Consider the following 16616-nt stretch of genomic DNA (forward strand, 5'->3'; position numbering starts at 1 on the left):
ACAGTGACTGCACCGGGCCCCGCTGCCATTACAGAAACAGATGCCGGCCCCCAGCCCCTCCTCCCTCTCAGCCTATTCACCGGACGGTCGCAGCATTCGCCCCATAAGACGCATTGCTATTTTCCCCCCACTTTTTTTGGGGGGGGGGGGGGGGGTTGGAGTGCGTCTTATAGGGCGAAAAATACGGTACCTCTCTACTGTAAGAATAAAGGCCAATGCATGCAGTGCGTCACGTTACCGCAAAACGAACACGTTAAGTGACCATGAAGAAGCGTGCTTTTCATATGCTTCACTATATGGCACGCAACGCACAGTTAAGGAGCGGCAATACTTATACTTTCCATTGTGTTGTGTTCCGCTGTTACAGGGAACGCAACGCCCTTGGTTAACAGAGCCTCTCACTGATAACTGATCAAGTAAATATGTTTTTTGCAGGACTAGAGACACTTGTATAAGTGAAGGGAATGGATGGTCAATAGTTCAAGACTGAAGCTGTGAACCTTTTGAAAAACTGCTGTCATTCAGCTAAGGCTATAAAACCTTGTAAACTCAGATTGTTAGCTTAAACTTTAAACATGACTATGGGATTCTACTAGGGAAATCATGTTTTACAATAAATGCCCCTTCCCCTGCCCCGTCCTGGATACCCCCACAGCCCGATCATCAGCAGAAGATCAGCACAAAGGAGAAGGCAGCAGCTTCCTAGCCAGTAGTTCTGTGGTAATGACATGTATGTTGCCTTTCTTTCCTTCAAGGAATGTATAAAATACAGTCACATATTAAATACAGAGGAGTCGAAGTCGGAGCATTTATCTACTGACTCCTCAGCCCTGCTTCGTACACCAGTTTGTGCTGTGCTGCGCAGGTGTGAGATGTGCCACAATTATTAAGAGGTGGCTGCCACCCGTGCATAAGAACTGAAATCTACACCAGCCAGAATTTGTGTATAGGAAGAGACCTGTCAATCAAGCTGCAATGGGCAGGGAACCTGAATTTACAAAGTTACATAACTTTTCATATAGAAAACTATTTCTGCATGTATGTCAAAAGTGGCTCACGCACTACAAATTCATCAGAAACCGTTGATTTCAGGACAACCAGCAAAACACCTAATGTGTCCGGACGTGTCCTGACTCTCCAACCAATGTCAGAGGGAAAGGAGGAGACTTTTCTTCTCACTGGGAAAACGACACCGCTAGAGCAGACTGGCAGAGGCTTACTCCATCTTCCATGGTGAGAACCCATGCACACTCAAACTAGAGGGGCATGCATATGTATGGGGAGGTTGGGACGAATAGCTGTCTGCCAAATCAGCATCTATCGAGGTATCTAAGGTGTATGGCCACCGCATGATTTGCTAATTTTGTAAAGCTCTGTTACATCATATGCAATGCACATACAGAACTGATCTACTTACTAGGATGTTTTGGTTGCAGGTTCAGAAGAACCAGATTCTCACCCCATAAAGGGCCACTCACCATAAAACGTTTTCAGAGAGCACTTCATCATGCGGCACCACTGGATAACAAGTGGTAGCCCCTCAGAGGGGAAAGGGCTGACACTGTCAATGTCCCTCATATTGTCCAACACTTTGTCCTGCCCATGCAGAGACTCATCGGCTAAGGCCACTATTTCAAGATCTGACATAGTCCAGGTTAGCAGCGACTTCCGCATGGGGGTATTGCTGTAAAGGCGACGGGAGCGCTGAATGTATATTTCAATGTTTTTCTTTTCCAAGGATGTGTAAAGCTCTTCAATTTTTCGGGCTGGCAATAGCTCCCCATGTTGTTTGCGTAGGGCAGCCACCTTGTCATCGAGCAGCCTTAACCTTTTGGCGCTCTCCTTACTCTCATCTTTCATTAGCTCATAATTATCTCTCTGTTTCACTTCAAAGACATCATCCAAGAATGCAAATGAGAACTGCTTAACTCTTAGGACAAGGTCTGGAGGGAGAGGCTCTGGCTGAGTCCGTGGAGAGCGATGAAGACCTTTCAGCCACTTCTGCACTCCTATGGCCTCATCAAGTATGTAGGAGAAGTCATAGCGGTGAGGAAACTCAATGGAGACGCTGTTAATATCCAGCACCCATGCACGGTTCCTCTCTGTGAGGAGAGAATTAAAGTGGCTCCGATGTAACAACATTTCTTCCAGTTCAGGCATTCTCTGCGCCTCTACATCTTTAAACAGAAAGATATTGTGACCATCAGCATTGACTGTGACTTCGGGAGTTCGTAGCTGAAGCGAGCCTCCATGCTGACTGAGCCAGACTCTGTGAGCTCTGAACAGAAAATAGTTCTCCTTGCACACAGCAGCATGTAGCTTCACAGAACTCAACTCCATGGTGATCTGCATTGCCTTTGGATGAAGGCCTGGACTTTCTGCAACTGGGCTGTGTGACTGCTGAGGTGAAGGTGGTGAAGGTGGTGAAGGCTCCCCTGACGGCTGAGATCTTCTGTCTAAAGTTGTGATCAGCAGATCCCGGCTCTGCAGGGCAGACAAGATGTGCTGATACAAGTACATATGGTCCCAGGGACTCCAGTGCAAGTCCAGCTCTTCCCCACACTGCACCTGAACACAACAGGAAAAAAAAAACATTTATTGGCACCTGTAGACTTCATTTGCAAGCACAAATCTAACCATTATGTCACAATTTACATATACCGTAACTCCTTACACTGCGGAACCCGCAACCGTAGGGAGTTGTATACCCTTTACAGAGGAGCTGTCAGTCCCCCAGATACATCTAATGGAGTACTGATTACCCATATAATACCAGTTCTGGAGAATTGTATCTTAGAAGTCAGCATTGTGCCATTCCTCCCTTAATCCTTCTGGAAATGTATGAAAAAATTGACAACTGGGTGTTACCTCCCTGCAGAGTCTTCCACCGTCTACAGCAAGGATGCACAACCTTTTCTGTTCCAAGGGCCAAACTATCTTAATGAACCATCCTGAAGAGCCGGAATAAGGCTGGAACTACACAGCGACATGTATTGCGTGACCGCAAGTGTCAAAAAAGTTGCAAAACCACTTGGTGTCATATGAATATTTTGGCTGCAAAAAAAAAAAAAGACAAATCGCTGTCTCATAACTTACACTGAGGTCTGGGTTTGTTTATGACGGCAAACTTGCTTGCGACATTGTGCAATGCAACATCACAAACGTGATATCATGTGACACGTCGCCATGTAGCCCCAGACAAAAACTTAAAAGGGTCTTACCGTCTGAGACAAAAGTATATATCATAAATGTCTGATAGTAGAGGCTTCACTTCTAGGACACCCACCTGTTGGGATGATGGGGGTCTCCTTCTCCCCCAATAAGCACTACTGAGCATAGGACAACAGGCCTGCATGTGGCTCTCTCAGTCAGAGTTTTGGGTGTTGCGGTGACAGCCTAGCATTTTACAACCACAAATTATGAAGGAGAAGTAGAAATACACCATGGAATGCCAAACAAGGGTTACTGGACCCACATTCCGCCACTATATGAGGGTCCCAGGCATTGATACACAGTGCACCAGTAGAATGTGTCTGTTCCTGCTCCTGAGCTGTGTGGTAATCATCTTCTCTTTGAAATGGAAATTATATGTGAGTAGCATTTCTATGTGGAAATGGTTGGGGGCCACAGAGAATGGCATCGCAGGATGCAGGTTGTGCACCCCTTGTCTACAATGATAGGGTATAAAAGTGTTTTAAGACACATCCCCTTTGAAGGGGGAACGGCAACATCCTGTTGTCAATTTGTTTGTACACTGCCAGGAGGAATAACAGAGGAACAGCACATTGCAGAGTTCTAAGAAAAGACCATACAAATGCGCGTATTTGAAGTGAATTTTATGATGGATCCACTGTCAACGGGATTTCTGGGAAATAAATACTGATGTCCTGTCCTCACAATTGATCATCAATATCGGATCGTAACCGTTCAACTCCTGGTACATCGGTCTTATCATAGTATATGAACTACAGGGCCATACACTGTATAATGGCTGTATAACGGTATTGCAGCTCAATCCTATTCATCTAAACGGGACTGAGTTGCACATAGGCCATGGGCCAATCGATGTGACATCACAGGGCTAGGAAGAGGCTAGTTGAAGCTTATGAGTAAAATTATCAGGACACATCTTATGCTTTCAGCATTTGTTCTATATAGAGAGGTCTCAGTGTTAGATAGGAGAAAGTACAAATGTAAAAGATTAAGTACAATAAAAACAGCTACCTCAAAAGCCTGAATAGTGGTGTAGTAAGATATGGACAAAACTGAGAAGTAGAGCAGAGGGTCATTTTGTTCCAGGGCTTTACAACACGGTTCCATTTTCTCAGTGAGAGACTTCAACAGAGACCCAGCCACACCTTGCAGGCTCAGACTGCAGCTCTCTGCGCTTCCTACTAGGGTAAGTAGGTCGATCCTCACCTGAACAGCACCTTAACATAAGAGAAAAAACCCAAATTGAATTACATACATTTGTGAAATATGAAGAAAAGAAGTGTGACGCTTCGCGATCTCGGCAATACAAAGAAATCGCGAATGCATCATGTTCTAAAATCCCAGAATCACCAGAGCCCTCTCCTGCACACAGAGTTAAAACTTTCCGTTACAGCACACAGAGCAAAGGTTAATTGGCAAACCCTGGCCAAAAGATTCCTACTGACCCCCTGTCAGTTTATACATCCATCAATCTGATATCATCATGACAAAACCTCATAAACGGGCCTTCTCTCTAGTCTGAGCGGCCCCAACACAGCACGAGTTTTCACACTCCTTACGCCTGGTCAGACCTTTAAAAGAGAAGGACAGATCCTTATCAGACAGCTGGTTGGTACAAGAAGGAAGATGACCTTAAGGTCACCTCCAATCCTTAGGCTTCATATTTTTCCCATGTTTCCTGGGTTAGGAAAATACAAAATGAACAAGATCTTCAGGAAATGTTTTGGTTCTTCTAACACCTTCCAGGAAATCTGCAAGTCAATTGGAAATTTCCGCTCTGAGATATAACTGTTCTTAGGCACCCTGTATTATCTTCCAGTCATATATGATATCAGATGAGGTGTAAAATTGTCCCGATTATAAATATGGGGGTTATTTCTTAATTTGACCTACGGGTACGGAGAAACTGGCAAAGCCAGGATTCTGACAGATTTTCTTCCTCTCAGGGCAAGAACTGCCCCTCTTCCAGTTACACAAGGCTGGGCTTGTACATAGCCACTCACAGCTACAGAGTGGGTAAAACACAGTGACCCACTCAGGTCCTGGTCCTTCACCTACCATCTGAAGTCTATTAACATCACGACCGCCCACTGGACACGGGCACCCCGCCATCTTGGATTATTCCTTGCAAAGACTTTATCTTTTACTGGACACTACCACGGTAATTCTGAACTTACAGACATTCTACTCCTTTCCATATCTTACCTATTCCCATCCAACCAACCTGTTCGACTGGCAGGTATATTTATCTGTCAGTTTTAATGTATATTTTTGTGTATAGTTTTAAAAATAAAACTATTTAATCGTTCCAGTTCTGCCCTTGTTACCTGATTATCTAGTCCATGCTAAGGACTCTGTCCTCAGAGGAGACATACTACCGCATGGTCTTATTTTTATACATTATTAACTGGTTAGCTAGGTTGCCCCGATTCAATACGAAGAGTGGTGACCGCAAATTAATTTGATTTCCAGCGCGAAATCGATAATTTTATTTTACCGATTGTACATACAATCGCGATTGTATCATGTATGGGCACACCAACCAATCTTAAACTTCTACTGTGCTCACAGTGGATTCGCCACCAGAAGTCTCTAGTGGACGAGACCTGTATGGCAACTGTGGCATAGTACGACAGGATTGATGGGTGGTTGTCACAAGAAGCAATCAAAAAGTTTATTTCATAACTACAGCTAAAGGGAAACTAGAGGTGAAAACCCAGTTCCTGTCTCTTGCAGGTTTCTGTATCATTAAAGGGGTTATCCCACTTCGCATTTTTATACTTACCTGATGCCAGTGCTCCGTTCACTTCCTGGATTCTGGCTGGGGGCGGGCTTCCATCTTGATTGAAGTCTTCTCCCGGCCGGGCCGCGCGCTGGACTGAATGCGCACGCCGCCGTGCATGCGCCATGGTGACTTATTCCTGGCCAGTATAGTACAGAGCCGGCGTGTGCGTTCGCGGCTCTGTACTATTCTGGCCAGGAAGAATTCACCATCGCGCATGCGCGGCGGCGTGCGCATTCAGGACAGCGAGTGGCCCGGCCGAGAGAAATAAAGGAGTCTTCTGCGCAAGCGCAGCCACCGGGATTCCGGAGAAGAGCGGTGGCTGTAACCAGGGGAGACCGAATGACAACAATGAGGTAAGTGGGGATGAATTTTCTCCTAAACGGTGGGAATTGGTTAATCAAATATATTTACAAAAATGATCACTGTCAAATCATTAACAGATTTAACAGGGATCATTATGATGGGACAACCCCTTTAAATATCATTAAAATGTACCTGGGCCATTGCAAAGCAACAATCCAAGCATGCACTGCATGACAAATGCAGATCTACATGACCTTGTGTATTCTGCAGTAGTCAGCAAATTTCCTTAAAGCTGCTATCCAATCACTTGACTCTGCACTACAAACAGGTAAAGACTGCATACTGCCTGTGACATGCATGCTGCTGCACATGGCACAGTCGTGTCCTCTCCTGTGCCTCTCCGGGGTATGCAAATTTATATGTCATAACTAAGACTGAATATAATCTGGGAACACCTATCTTTGTGATGCCTGGCACCATTTAGTTAGTCCTTACAGTCAAGATGATGTCTGATTATAAAGTCCTTTTTAAAAGATAAGAGTTTTCAGGGGTGAAAAGTTTAGGTGCTTAAAAAAACGTACCCACTAAAGTGGACAATGTAAACAAGTTCACATCTTCCACCCGGGCATCCATTTTCCAGAGAAGGGCGTCACCACTCGGGGAGACAGGAGAGACTGGGTCTTGTAAGGCTGGCACAGGATGATCAGCTACAGGCATCAGACTCAGTACACGTGAGAGACATTCTGCACATGTATCTGAAAACTCTACCTGTAGTCCTTGCACAGTGGATTCTATGAAGAGGGTGTCAGCTTGCATGATACCTACACCCAGCGACTGGTTGTAGCTGCCCTAAAAATAAAGAATAGCCTAGGTTTTATTAAAAGGAAAAAAAAGCAACTGTTATTTACCAACGTACAGGCTTATCCTTCTACACAATTTTACATAATACACATACCGTATACGGTAGGCAACACCTACATGTAGACGTTCTGCAAATATGCAAACAGATAAATGTTACTCTCTTGGTCCTATTTTGATACGTGCCCCCACTGTGGAGAAATTAGCCTATTTTAGGCAAATTAACCCCTGGGTGCAACAAGGGTGTTGCCGTAGCACTTTGTTGCATCCAAGGCTCTGCTTCTTTTTATTCCCACCGCTTTGATTGACAGGAACAGACATACCCACGGAGAGGGCCGAAGTCTTGCGGCAACATGTTTGGCGCATGTGCAGTATGTGGCTGGAGATGAAATCTCTGCCTGGCAAACACCAGCCAAGCATTGCGCATGGGCGTTAGGTGCAACCGCAACACGCTTGTTGCTAATCTGCATGAAATAAAAAACGAGATTTTTGTATAACTTACCAGTAAAATCTCTTTCTCGCTCTTTCCTTGGGGGACACAGAAGACCTTGGGTATAGCTCATCTCCATAGGAGGCGTGACACTAAGTGAAAGCTGTTAAGCCCCTCCTCCACAGCTATACCCTCAGCCTGGAGAGAAAGGCAGCCAGTTGCGTGTCCAAGCAGTGAGAAAAGGCAAAGTCCAACAAGGAACCAACAAGCCAACTACCCAACGGGTAACACAAACTCGGAAACCGTGTAGAGAAAAACAACGAATGGGTGGGTGCTGTGTCCCCCAAGGAAAGAGCGAGAAAGAGATTTTACTGGTAAGTTATACAAAAATCTCGTTTTCTCGCCCAGTTTCCTTGGGGGACACAGAAGACCTTGGGACGTTCAAAAGCAGTCCAAAAGGGGAGGGACCACAGCTCCAAGGCGAAGCACCCGAAGGCATCAAGGAACCGCCGCCTGCAGACCCAGGCGGACCAAGGCAGCATACGCCGAAGCCAGAGTATGCACCCTGTAGAATTCTGTAAAGCGTGCAAGGAAGACCTGTGGCCGCCTTGCTCAAATGCATGGCCGAAGGCCGAAGCCCAAAGCCTCCGGCCCAGGAGGCACCGACCGCTCTGGTGAAATGAACGGTGACAGTAAAGGCAGAATCCTGCCCTCGGTGCGGTAACCTCAGCAATAGCCAATCTGATAAAGCGGAGGAAAACCACCCTGGAGTCCGTCAACTCTAAGCGCGGACCTCCAGGAAACCCAAGAGACCGAACGTCGACAAGAGTCGGAGATCTCCAAGTAAAAACTGCAAGGCCCAAACAACGTCCAAATTGGTGAAGTGTTGAAGCGAAAGGCAAACACCACCTTCAGAAGGAAGGAACGGGATGTAGAACAGCCCTGTCCTGGGAAAAGACAGAAGGCTCAGAACAAAAAGGGGGCCATTCAGGCACCCGTCAGAGACACGACTGATACAGAAACACAACCGTACAGGACAGGAGGGGTAGAGAGAACTTCTGTAACGGCTCCAAGGACAAGATTGGAGCACCGAGAACTCAGTATGTAGTTCCCAGGGCGGTACCGAAGGACAGTACAGAGGAACCAAAGAGCCATTTCGAGTAAGAAGGTCTTGACAGGCCCAGAGGGCCGGGGAACGCTGGAAGAGGAAGAACAGCGCTGACACTGATACCTCAAGTAAAGGAATCCCAGTCCCAGGTCCAGGCCGGACTGGAAAAAAGACAGAACCATGGGGAGAGAAAAGTCAGAGTGGGGAATGCACAGCTTCCCACAGAACCCCAGATAAAAAAAAACATAAGTCTTACGACAGATCCTGGACGAAATACAGCCAGGAGCGGGCAGTAGCGAAACCGCTGGAGTCGCCTGGCAAGCGGGCGAAAAACCAAATGTGATCAGGCGCAGACCAGTAACACGGGCAGAAGTTGACAAACTGGTCCCGTCGGCCCCCGAGCCACGTTGTCCCGTATCCACCCGAGTGGGGGAGCAGAAGGACAGACGGAAAGGAACCAAAAGGGTCCGCCCAGCATCCGCCAGATGCCAGGACAAGACAGGCTATAGTCCATGCTGATGTAGCCATGTTCTACAGTCCCGGTGTAGGAGATCAAAGGACAATCTGGACCGAAAGGTAGTCCCCCCAAGTTACCGAGAAGGTAAGTCTACAGCAGGACCATTGTCTTAGAATGGACCACACACTCTGCACTCAGCGGGAGGACAGAACGCGGTAGACTCGATAAATCGGCACAGCTAATACAGCCAGTGTGAACAAGGGAGACAGTACGAGGCCAAAAGGAACACCGGAACCATCCACATGAACAACCATGCTCTCCCCAGAGGGGAGGACAGTGAAGGAACAACCTCTGAAGTCTGGCGGGACAGAAGCCACATCAGAGTGATCTGTACCGAGCGGCGGCCAAACAGAGCCGGCAAGATAAGGTAGTCGAGACAAAGGCCGGCATAACACCCTCCAACCGAACGGAGGGGTGGGCAACAGGGAAGCCATAGGACAGCTCAAAAGCAGAACCCTGCTACACTGTGAGATGCCCGGTTCACCGCCTCGCAGAAGGAGAATACCCTGAAGAACCCAAGGCGGAGGTCCTCCGGACCTGGGTAATCGAGCACCCAAGAGAATTTGGGTGACCTTCCCGAGAAAAGCGGCCCGCACCTGGTAGCAGATCAGACTGTAGCGTAGAGGCGCCAAGAGGAAGGACTCATACCACACTACATCCGAAGAGGAGGAAATTGCAGCAGGCAAGGGAACCGCAGTCCTGCCAGAGTCAACGAAGAATTCGAGGGGCGATCCAGACAACCGCACTCTCGACCATGTGACCACTAGCGCAGGGAAGCAATACCGCGGAAGGACGAATGGGCACGCATCTAGGAACCACGAACATTCCCTGGGATGAAGGGCCAACTAAATGAATGAGTACCACCCAGCTCCGTGCAGCAGAGAGCAAGTAGAGCCCGTCCGGGTCAGGTGGACAGAATGAACTCCTTAGAGACGAGTGCAAGGTTTGTGGCAGGCATCGTATCCCAAGAAAACAAAAGTATGCCGCAGGAAGTAGATGAGGCATACGTACGAGCAGCCCGTAAGCAGTGAGAAGGCCAACCCACCTACAGGAGGAGAAGGCATACACGGCCCAAACAACGCACAAGAACGTCCGCTCACTGCAAAAGGTTAATTTAGCGAGAAAGGGGGGACTCGCCACAGAGTGCCACAGCATGTACGGAATTGCAAAGTGCAACCTGAAAGGGAGTTATGCACAAGCCTAGTATAGCATGCGATGGAACGCAAGCAGTCCGCCCCGAAAAGGGGGGAAATTGTATCTGGCAAACTGCAGTCGGCAAGAGTGCAAAGGCCGGTCCCAAAAGGGAGTGATGCCTAAGGCCGTACCTACTTCAGAGAAGCAGGACATACCCTATAATCCAGCAGGAACGCAGAAGGTCCACCTAGTGAAAGGGGAACATGCACAGGGGTATCCTAGCATTAAGTGAATGTGCAATAATACACCAACACTGAACTTAGCGAGAGTGCAACTACTCTGCCAATGAAGGGGGACATGTACAAGTCCAGCACAGCCATACAAGGACAGCCGTGAATCTCATGAGCGTGCCAAATTCTGCTCATGGGATGAGGGGTGGTCACGCACAAGGCCAGCACCGTATCCAATGGAAGCACAAGCATTCCACCCATATTAGAGGGCCATTCTCATGGGCAGCAATGTCTCCGGTGAGAGTGTAGCATGCCGCCCAGAAAAAAAGAGGGGGAAAGCACATGGCCAGCATCTCATCCAGGGAGAGTGCGAGCACACCGCCATGCATGGGAGTCATACACATGGCCAGCAACGTACTGGCGAAAGACAAACACAGTCAGTAAGAATGTGTGCATGTCGCCTGAGGAAGGAAGGCATGCCCCTGGCTGGCAGCGAATCCAGCAAGAGTGCGTACACCGCCCACGGAAGAGGGGTCATGCATATGGCCGACAGCGGATCCAGCGAGAGTGCAAGCACCCTGCCATGTATGGGGTACATGCACATGGCCAGCAACGTACCTGCGAGGAAACAACCACAGACAGAGGGATGTATGTATGCTGCCTGAGGGAAGGAGGCATACCCAAGGCCGGCAGGAATCCAATGAGACTGTAGCATACCACCTATGAAATGGCCGGCAGCGAAACCAGTGAGAGTGCAGCATAGTAACATAGTACATAAGTGCATCATAGCACATCAGTGAGAGTGCAGCATTCCGCCTATGGAAGGGGGTCGTGCACATAGCCAGTACCGTATCCGGTGAGAGTGCAGTATTCCGCCTAAAAAGGGGGGTCATGCACATGATCGGCAACAGATCCAGTGAGAGTGCTGCGTTCCGCCCAGGAAGGGAGTCACACACACATGGCTGGCTCACGCACATGGCCGGCAGCGAATCCAGTGAGTGCTGCGTTCCGCCCATGGAAGGGGGTCACGCACATGGCCGGCAGCAAATCCAGAGAGAGTGCAGCGTTCCGCTTATGGAAGGGAGTCGTGCACATGGCCAGCACCGTATCCGGTGAAGGTGCAGTATTCCGCCTAAGAAGGGGGTCATGCACATGGCCAGCCGGCAGCCAGGGAGAGTGCAGTATCCCGCCTAGGAGGGGGGGGGATGCACATGGCAGGCACCATAACTGGAGAGAAGATGAATGCTGCCTACGGAAGGGCCGCATGCACTTGGCCAGCGCCGTATCCTGGAAGATGCAAGAAAACCGCCTAAAAGGGGAAATGCCCTAGCAGCGACGCAGGCTGGGAGCGCAACACCATGCCGCCTGTGGAAAGAGGTCATGCAGACATGCAGTACTACTGATGAGGCTGCAGCGTCCTGCGCAGTCCAATAGAAATCAGTGATCTATTATTATTTATTTTATTATTATAATCTTTTTTTTTTTTTTTTTTATATATTTAAAACACAGCCTCTCCAAGGCTAAAGGGGAGCCACCATATATGGGCACCTGAGAAAAAAAAAAGGGGGGCCAACTATACAGACCCATTTGGGAGCCGGCCTGTACCCAAAGGGTTAACAGGGATCCGGCCTGGAGGGCGGCGTGCGATCCCCTGGGGGCGGAGGAACCTCCAGGCGGGAAGAATTCGCGCCTGGAGAGGTTCCCGCCCCCTCCACCAGAGACCGGAATATAGTAGGCCGCGAAGCCGGGGGCTAAATTTGCGGCGCCCGGCCCGTTATACCGCCGGGACCTGAGGCGGAATGGCGCTTTAAACCGGCCGCGGGAGCCCACCCCGCGGGCCGGTCGGAATTGCGGCCCAGCAGGCCGCGAAGCCTAGGACCAAATTTGCTGAGCCCCGGCGACCGGCACCGATGGTCGGACGGGGCCTGCTGGGGCATAGTCAAGCCCAATGCCGGCCGCGGGAGCCCACCCCGCCGGCCGGAAGAGACAGGGACCCGAAAAGGCGGTTTGCCGGCCGCGGGAGCCCACCCCGCCGGCCGGAAGAGACAGGGACCCGGAATGGCGGTTTGCCGGCCGCGGGAGCCCACCCCGCCGGCCGGAAGAGACAGGGACCCGGAATGGCGGTTTGCCGGCCGCGGGAGCCCACCCCGCCGGCCGGAAGAGACAGGGACCCGGAATGGCGGTTTGCCAGCCGCGGGGGCCCACCCCGCCGGCCGGAAGAGACAGGGACCCGGAATGGCGGTTTGCCGGCCGGCTCGGCCGCACCGGAATATTAGTGCTGTCCGGAGGCGAGGCCTTACTCCACTGCAGCGTCCTGCACTCTCCGGTAAGGCCCAATGTGATCAGGCGAGATGGGGGGGGACCCAAAGATGGGGTGCCCGTGAGGAGAAGGCAGGCGACGGCTGACAGCCACTAGCTGCAAGTACTATGAGGGCCAGGAAAAAAGGGGGGGGGGGGGGGAGGCAGGGAGCAGATTGCCGCTCTGCGGCACCCCAGGAGCCAGCCTAGGTCCAGCAGGGGACTAGAGGCCCAGTATGGGGGGTCAGGCACGCAGGAGACCATTGGGTGGGGGACGTAGGGCTGGAGAAGCCACTCTCTTACCACAGCCGTCTTCACCCTCGGTCCATTCCAGCAGGGTCGCCCCTTCAGCTACTGGCACCGTAGTGGCAGGACGCTGGAAGAGGGACTTGGCGTGCGGGCGACCCTTGCGCTGGCGGGATGTGGGGGAGCGAGGCTGCCCTGATCCACCTTGCCTTCTGTGGGGGAGGCAGCAGTGCGGATGACCGGCACTGGCGCAGCTCAACCCCGGGAGAACAGAGAGGTCTAGTGCGACTCTGTTATCCCTGATGATCTGGAACAAAAAGAAATAAAAAAGTTAAAATCTAAAATTTAAACAAGGAGAAACCAGCCCTGCAGAGCAGGGAGTGTCTTGCCTCCTTGGACACTAAGCAAAAAACTGGCTGCCTTTCTCTCCAGGCTGAGGGTATAGCTGTGGAAGAGGGGCTTAACAGCTTTCACTTAGTGTCACGCCTCCTATGGAGATGAGCTATACCCAAGGTCTTCTGTGTCCCCCAAGGAAACTGGGCGAGAAAGGCTAATTTCCTCCACAATAAGGTGCACATCGAAATAGGGCCAATAATGTTAGAATGCATGCATCTCACATTGGCCAAAAGATTTATAACAAGGTGTCTTTTTCCAAACCTGGTCCTCTTGCCATATCTCAGAATATCTCAAGCCAAAAAGAAGACAAATGGAAGACTGGGTTTACATGCACTGGCTGCAGCATGCAACCAAAAAACTCTGGCCACCTGTGTTGGTCAATGGCCATATGGTTTTGAAAGCAATGTTTGTCTAATCTTGGACAATCCCATAAATTAAAGGGATATCGTCATCCTGGTGTTTAATGGCATATCTGCAGGATAAGCCATAAAAGTCTGACAGATGCGCTCAGCTGTTCTCGAAACTCCCAAAGAAGTGAATGGAGACACACATGCATAGTCACCCCTTAATGCACTGCAGCTGGCAAAAGGTGCCCTATCCTCAAAATAGATATAGGTGGGACCAGCATCTATCGGATTATTATGGCATATACTGTGGAAATGCCATAAAAGTGAGAGCTACAGTAGGTGAACCCGATTTTGTGTCAATCTCGCTCTCTTTCTCGGCGAGATTGAGCACCTACGAGCCCCATCGCGGGAGCCAGCGCCGAGCTGGCTTGCCGCGATGGAGACAGAGCCGTCATAGAAGCGACGGGAGATCCGACTTGGATTCCCGCCAATTCTACACGTGTGCGGCGTTTGTTATGAATCCTGAGGGGGAAGTCCCCGCCGGATTTTAAATAAAAATCCGGCCTGGGTCCCCCCCTCAGGAGCATACCGGGCCCTTAGGTCTGTTATGGGTTGTAAGGAGAGCCCCCCCTACGCCGAAAAAAAACGGCGTAGGGGTCCCCCTACAATCCATACCAGACCCGTATCCAAAGCACGCTACCCGGCCAGCCAGGAAGGGAGTGGGGACGAGCGAGCGCCCCCCCCCTCCTGAGCCGTACCAGGCTGCATGCCCTCAACATGGGGGGGTTGGGTGCTCTAGGGCAGGGGGCGCACTGCGGCCCCCCCACCTCAGAGCACCCTGTCCCCATGTTGATGAGGACAGGGCCCCTTCCCGACAACCCTGGCCGTTAGTTGTCGGGGTATGCGGGCGGGAGGCTTATCGGAATCTGGGAGCCCCCTTTAATAAGGGGGCCCCCAGATACCGGCCCCCCACCCTAAGTGAATGAGTATGGGGTACATCGTACCCCTACCCATTCACCTGCAAGAAAAATAGTAAAAACACAAATAAACCACACAGTGTATTAAAATATTTTATTTTTCTGCTCCGGAGGCCGCCCCCTGTCTTCTTTATTAGCTCTTTTACCAGGGGGGGCTCTTCTTCTTCCGCTATCCCGACGGGTCTTCTCCGCTATCCGGGGGGTCTTCTCAACTCTCCGGGGTTCTCCTTCTGTCTTCTCCGCTATCCGGGGGGGTCTTCTCAACTCTCCGTGGTTCTCCTTCTGTCTTCTCCGCTATCCGGGGGGGTCTTCTCAACTCTCCGGGGTTCTCCTTCTGTCTTCTCCTTCTGTCTTGTTGACTCGGCGCACCCCGGTTCTTCGTCTCGCGAGACTCGGCGCACCCCGGTTCTTCGTCTCGCGAGACGAAGAACCGGGGTGCGCCGAGTCAACAAGACAGAAGGAGAAGACAGAAGGAGAACCCCGGAGAGTTGAGAAGACCCCCCCGGATAGCGGAGAAGACAGAAGGAGAACCCCGGAGAGTTGAGAAGACCCCCCCGGATAGCGGAGAAGACAGAAGGAGAACCCCGGAGAGTTGAGAAGACCCCCCGGATAGCGGAGAAGACCCGTCGGGATAGCGGAAGAAGAAGAGCCCCCCCTGGTAAAAGAGCTAATAAAGAAGACAGGGGGCGGCCTCCGGAGCAGAAAAATAAAATATTTTAATACACTGTGTGGTTTATTTGTGTTTTTACCACTTTTCTTGCAGGTGAATGGGTAGGGGTACGATGTACCCCATACTCATTCACTTAGGGTGGGGGGCCGGTATCTGGGGGCCCCCTTATTAAAGGGGGCTCCCAGATTCCGATAAGCCTCCGGCCCGCATACCCCGACAACCAACGGCCAGGGTTGTCGGGAAGGGGCCCTGTCCTCATCAACATGGGACAGGGTGCTCTGAGGTGGGGGGGCCGCAGTGCGCCCCCTGCCCCAGAGCACCCAACCCCCCTATGTTGAGGGCATGCAGCCTGGTACGGCTCAGGAGGGGGGGGGGGGGCGCTCGCTCGTCCCCACTCCCTTCCTGGCTGGCCGGGTAGCGTGCTTTGGATACGGGTCTGGTATGGATTGTAGGGGGGGCTCTCCTTACAACCCATAACAGACCTAAGGGCCCGGTATGCTCCTGAGGGGGGGACCCAGGCCGGATTTTTATTTAAAATCCGGCGGGGACTTCCCCCTCAGGATTCATAACAAACGCCGCACACGTGTAGAATTGGCGGGAATCCAAGTCGGATCTCCCGTCGCTTCTATGACGCGCTTGCTGGGATGTGCTGTCACTATTCCAGTGAGTGCGAGATCTCGGCACCATGTTGCCGAGTATCAGCGCGACGCTGTCGTGCTAAAAGCACAATCTCACAAACACCTACTGTAGGAATACCCCTTTTTTATACTCCATCCAATGGCCCTGATTTACTAATATGTCTGCCCCCAAAGACGAGTCTAAAAAAGTGGTGCAAATTGCTTGTCTAGGCATTGTACGCTTTTTTCCAACAAGCTCAGTAAGGGGGTGGAGTAAGGGGCTTCACTGGAAAGGGGATAGGGCATAAGATGCACCATTTTGAAAACTGTGCCACAATTCTGGGGTAAAAATCTGTCTCAAAGTAAGCCAAGCCAATCAACAGTTGGTAGAGTCAGAGAAAAGAGTCTCTCCCTGCACCACACTTATCCTCCAGCCTGGGCCCCCTGGTATAAATCTGGTGCAGGTCTAGACAGCCTCTCTAACCTT

General features: G+C 50.7%; 1 protein-coding gene across 3 annotated transcripts in view; it reads right to left on the minus strand.

Annotated features, from left to right (window-relative positions):
• Positions 1–16616, minus strand: part of KIAA0100 (KIAA0100 ortholog) — a 92453-nt gene that overhangs the window by 43959 nt on the left and 31878 nt on the right. For all 3 annotated transcript variants that reach the window (XM_040423398.1, XM_040423397.1, XM_040423396.1), the window contains exons 14-16: positions 6883–7150; positions 4225–4430; positions 1479–2568 (exon numbers count right to left, since the gene is read on the minus strand). In XM_040423398.1, the coding sequence (XP_040279332.1) occupies positions 1479–2568; positions 4225–4430; positions 6883–7150 (1564 nt within the window). The remainder of the gene's footprint in view (positions 1–1478; positions 2569–4224; positions 4431–6882; positions 7151–16616) is intronic.

Source organism: Bufo bufo, chromosome 3, assembly GCF_905171765.1.
Source record: "Bufo bufo chromosome 3, aBufBuf1.1, whole genome shotgun sequence".
NCBI classification, from domain to species: Eukaryota; Metazoa; Chordata; class Amphibia; order Anura; family Bufonidae; genus Bufo; species Bufo bufo.